Source organism: Hyla sarda, chromosome 11 (genome assembly GCF_029499605.1).
Source record: "Hyla sarda isolate aHylSar1 chromosome 11, aHylSar1.hap1, whole genome shotgun sequence".
Lineage (NCBI taxonomy): Eukaryota > Metazoa > Chordata > Amphibia > Anura > Hylidae > Hyla > Hyla sarda.
In genome coordinates this window covers 92,569,391-92,573,213 of record NC_079199.1, presented here as the reverse complement: position 1 = coordinate 92,573,213, position 3,823 = coordinate 92,569,391, and the positions used below count along the sequence as shown (strand labels likewise).

At 42.1% G+C, this 3,823-nt stretch overlaps 1 protein-coding gene across 1 annotated transcript; it reads right to left on the bottom strand.

Annotated features, from left to right (window-relative positions):
• Window positions 1-2,842: 2,842 nt before the first annotated feature.
• On the bottom strand, window positions 2,843-3,595 carry LOC130294968 (taste receptor type 2 member 4-like). Its single transcript, XM_056545124.1, has one exon. The coding sequence runs from the start codon at window positions 3,593-3,595 to the stop codon at window positions 2,843-2,845; it is 753 nt and encodes a 250-aa protein (XP_056401099.1).
• Between the last annotated feature and the right edge of the window lie 228 nt (window positions 3,596-3,823).

Below are 3,823 nucleotides of genomic sequence, written 5' to 3'. Positions count from 1 at the left end.
CTTATTTCCCTGCTTTGCTATTGTTGTTCTGACCTCTTGTGGCTTGACATTCTACTATCTGCAGATTTTGTAATGTGCTGTTGTCTAGTTTTGACCCATTGCTTGTCCTGACTTTGTTTCACCTCTGATTTTGTACTTTACTGCCCTCTTGGTACTGACCCTCTGGCTTGTTCCCGTTTATTTTTTGTCTGGTGATTTTGTACTGTTTTTCCCACCACCACCAGCCTGAACTACTGATACTAGGCAATAAGGATCCATACGTTCATGTTGTTTATGCCAAATTCTGACTTTGTCATCTGAATTTTGCAGCTGGAATCGAGGCTCATTAGGACAGGGAATGTTCTTGCAGTCTTCAATTGTCCAATATTGGGGAACTGTGCGAATTGTAGTCTACGTATCCTTTTTTTTTTTTTAGCTGACAGGGGTGGCACTTTAGTGAGATATATATATATATATATATATATATATATATAAATCATTACATAACATAAATCTAAAACATCACTGCTTCACACGGACCAGAAATGAATATTGACTGCATAATGAAAAAAACGAGGAACTTATAAATAAAAGGAAGAAGTCAGACAAGCCTCAATGTGGCTGATAAGTCAACAAAAAAATTATTAAAGAATGTTACCATTATGAAACAGCATTATAATTGTAATAAGAATAATTATTATTATTATTATGATTGTTGTGAAAAACCTCAGAAATCATATCACTAGTTGATGAGCCAGTTATCATCACTTGTCACAGACAGAGAGGGACAGGATCCTTGCACTTAAAGACTTCTGTATATTGCACCAGCAGACATACATAGTCCGAGGTGTCAGCACTGTTCAATGTTTTATGTCCCAGTGACTGGAAGGCCAACAATTAAATGAAATAACAGCAAGAGGTGCAAACCTCTGCAAGGGCAGATTGTCAGAAATATGGTACATAGGGATTCATTCTGTACTGCACGTAAAATTGGATATCACATACCAAGCCTAGGGTGTCGAACTTGGTAAACACAAACTATCAGAAGGTGCTTGCATGACATTGGACTACAAACCAGATGCACAGCTACAGGTTTTCCATTGACCTTATACCAGAAGCTATCATGGTGCAGAGTAAGATGGCAGTGGGCACTGTAATGGAGGTCTATCGTTTGTAGTGAAGAGTTTTGCTTTTGCTTCAGTTGAAATGATAGCTGGAGATTAGTCTAGAGACCACATGGACAAATTATGAAGAAGTCTTCACAAGGTCAAACGGGTCCAAATCCCAGGATTATGGTGTGGGGTGGCATGGTTCTAGCCTTCACTCGGCCGCTCGGTGTTATATTGATTTGGTCATGGAACCAATGGCTTGGCTGTTTCTCCAAAGTGTCCCAGGCCCCTTTTTTTTTTAACACAACAATGCCAGGCTGCAGGTTACTTGTGCTACTGTAAGCAGTAAGATCGGTCCTTGTCTCAGGAGTAAGACCCCCAACCCCAAAAGTTTATTCAAATGATGGTATGCTTTAACCATTTCCATGATCGAGAATATTGATATTAGTGTAAGGCTATGTTCACACGATGGAATCCCCATGCGGAATTCTGCATTGGGATTGAGATTCAGCAACAGCAAAATCCCATTGATCTCAATGGAATTCTGCTGCGCTGTTCAGATGCTGGAAATATCTGGCACGTATATTTAAATTCCGGTTTCCGCAGAAAGAATATGCATGTCTATTCTTTCTGCGGACTCCGCACAGAAATGCATTGCCGTGTAGGAGACGGTGCATTCCTGAGGATCCTAGCGATGGCATCTTATGTTGGCACTCCACTGTCAGGGCAATGTCCGCATAGAAATTTTTTGTGCGGACATTGCCCCTGTGAACATAGTCTTAGGGTTGCAGTTACTAAACGTTTTCTATAGTTCCTCCTCTATAGGTCTTCATCTCATATCTTGTTTATATGGGTAATATGCCTTGATCTTCAGCAAAAAAGACGCAAAAAATAAATAACTAAGGCCTCTTTCACACTACCATTGTCACGCCGTAGTGTGACGGTCGTCGGATCTGCCGGGGAGAATAGCGGGAGAAAAAATACTGCTTGCACCTTCTTTTTCACCTGCTACTCCCTCTGAAAAACAGTGACGCCTGACGGACCGCATTGACTATAATGGGGTCCATCAAGACCCGATGTTGCCCGTTGCTCCCCGTCAAAATGACAGCCGTCAAATAAAAAAAATAAAAAAAAGAAAGAGAGTTTAAAGGGGTACTTCTGTGCTGACAACTTATCCCCTATCTAAAGGATAGGGGATAAGTTGCCTGATCGCGCTGGGGACCCCCGCGATCTTGCAAGCAGCACCCCGCTCTCATCAGGCCCCGGAGCAAACATCGCTCCGGGTCTGATGACTGCCGATCACGGGGCTGGAGTATCGTGACGTCACGGCTCCGCCCCATGTGACGTCACGCTCCACCCCCTCAATGTAAGTCTATGGCAGGGGGCGAGACAGCTGTCTTGCCCCTGCCATAGACTTGCATTGAGGGGGCGGAGCGTGGCATGACACAGGGGCAGAGCTGTGATCAGATGAGAGCGGGGTGCTGCGTGCGAGATCGCGGGGGTCCCCAGCAGCGGTACGCCGCACGATCAGGCAACTTATCCCCCATCCTTTAGATAGGGGATAAGTTGTCAGCACAGTAGTACCCCTTTAATGCCCATTCTCGACGGGGTGCAACAGCAGTGTGAAAGAAGCCTAAGGCCCAAAAGATATATTACATATTTTCTTCCACCTCATTCAATTTTTTGGTGCAATGAAATCTCCTGAAGACGTCATTCAGAGCTTTATCCAAATTCCGGCTTGTCTTCATTAAACGTCAGCAGGCCATCACTTTACTTATGCCAAACAGAGGATATATCACATAAGACCACATGTCATAAAAGGACAGCAAACTTAACGTCAACGTAAAAGAAATAACCATAATATAAATACAGAGAAAAAATGTCACAGTCTTCAATGTTTGGACGTGGGCTTCCATGTTGGGTCTCCTAAAACCACCAAGATTTTGTTGAACCTGTTTTATATGTTTGAAGAGAGACGTGATGATGGCCAAGGTTGAGCTGGAGAATACCAAGAGTGCCGTGGATTGTAGAATGATAACAGCTGAAATCTTATTCACCTCGACATAAATAAATGAAGATCTTCTTGGCCTATACCCAACAGAGGAGCTGAGCGTTGAATTCAAGGATGTTTCTTCTGAGAATTTAGAGAGCAATGGGACACCCCCAAGTACAGACCCAACTACGGTTGAAATAAAAAGCCAAGGTAAGATCTTATAGAAGTTCCTCTGTAAGCAGATATATATTGTATTCTTCACATTCACAATCTTCAGACAGAAGTAAACAGAGAGGAAGGTGGAGAACCAGACATTGCAAGAAACAACCATAAAACGCAAAGCAAAGTATACCTTCAAGAGCACGGGACTATTCCAAATGAGATGCAGAAATCTTATGGACATAATCATTTCTTCTACGAGGTTGCATACACTTATACTGGTGATCAGCCGGTCTCCTGGTCGAAGGGTTTTGTCTCTTGTCCAGTTCACAATATTAACAATAAAAATGAACATGTTTGTTGGGATCAAAATCGACAAAATAATAACATCATAAACGTAAATGGATGATTCCAGCATCATTTTTGATACTAAAAGAAGACCTTTCACAACCTGGACTGTTCTATTTTCTTCTATTCATTGCTTAATGTAACAACAACCTGATCCAAATGCAAATCCTATTTACTTGTCATTGATAGCAAGAAAAGTCATATACGTAACACCTTAATGGAGCAGCCATTTTTT

What these genes read in the sequence shown, in the direction of transcription:
- LOC130294968 (XM_056545124.1), bottom strand. Translation starts at nt 3,595, where the DNA reads ATGTTCATTTTTATTGTTAATATTGTGAACTGGACAAGAGACAAAACC.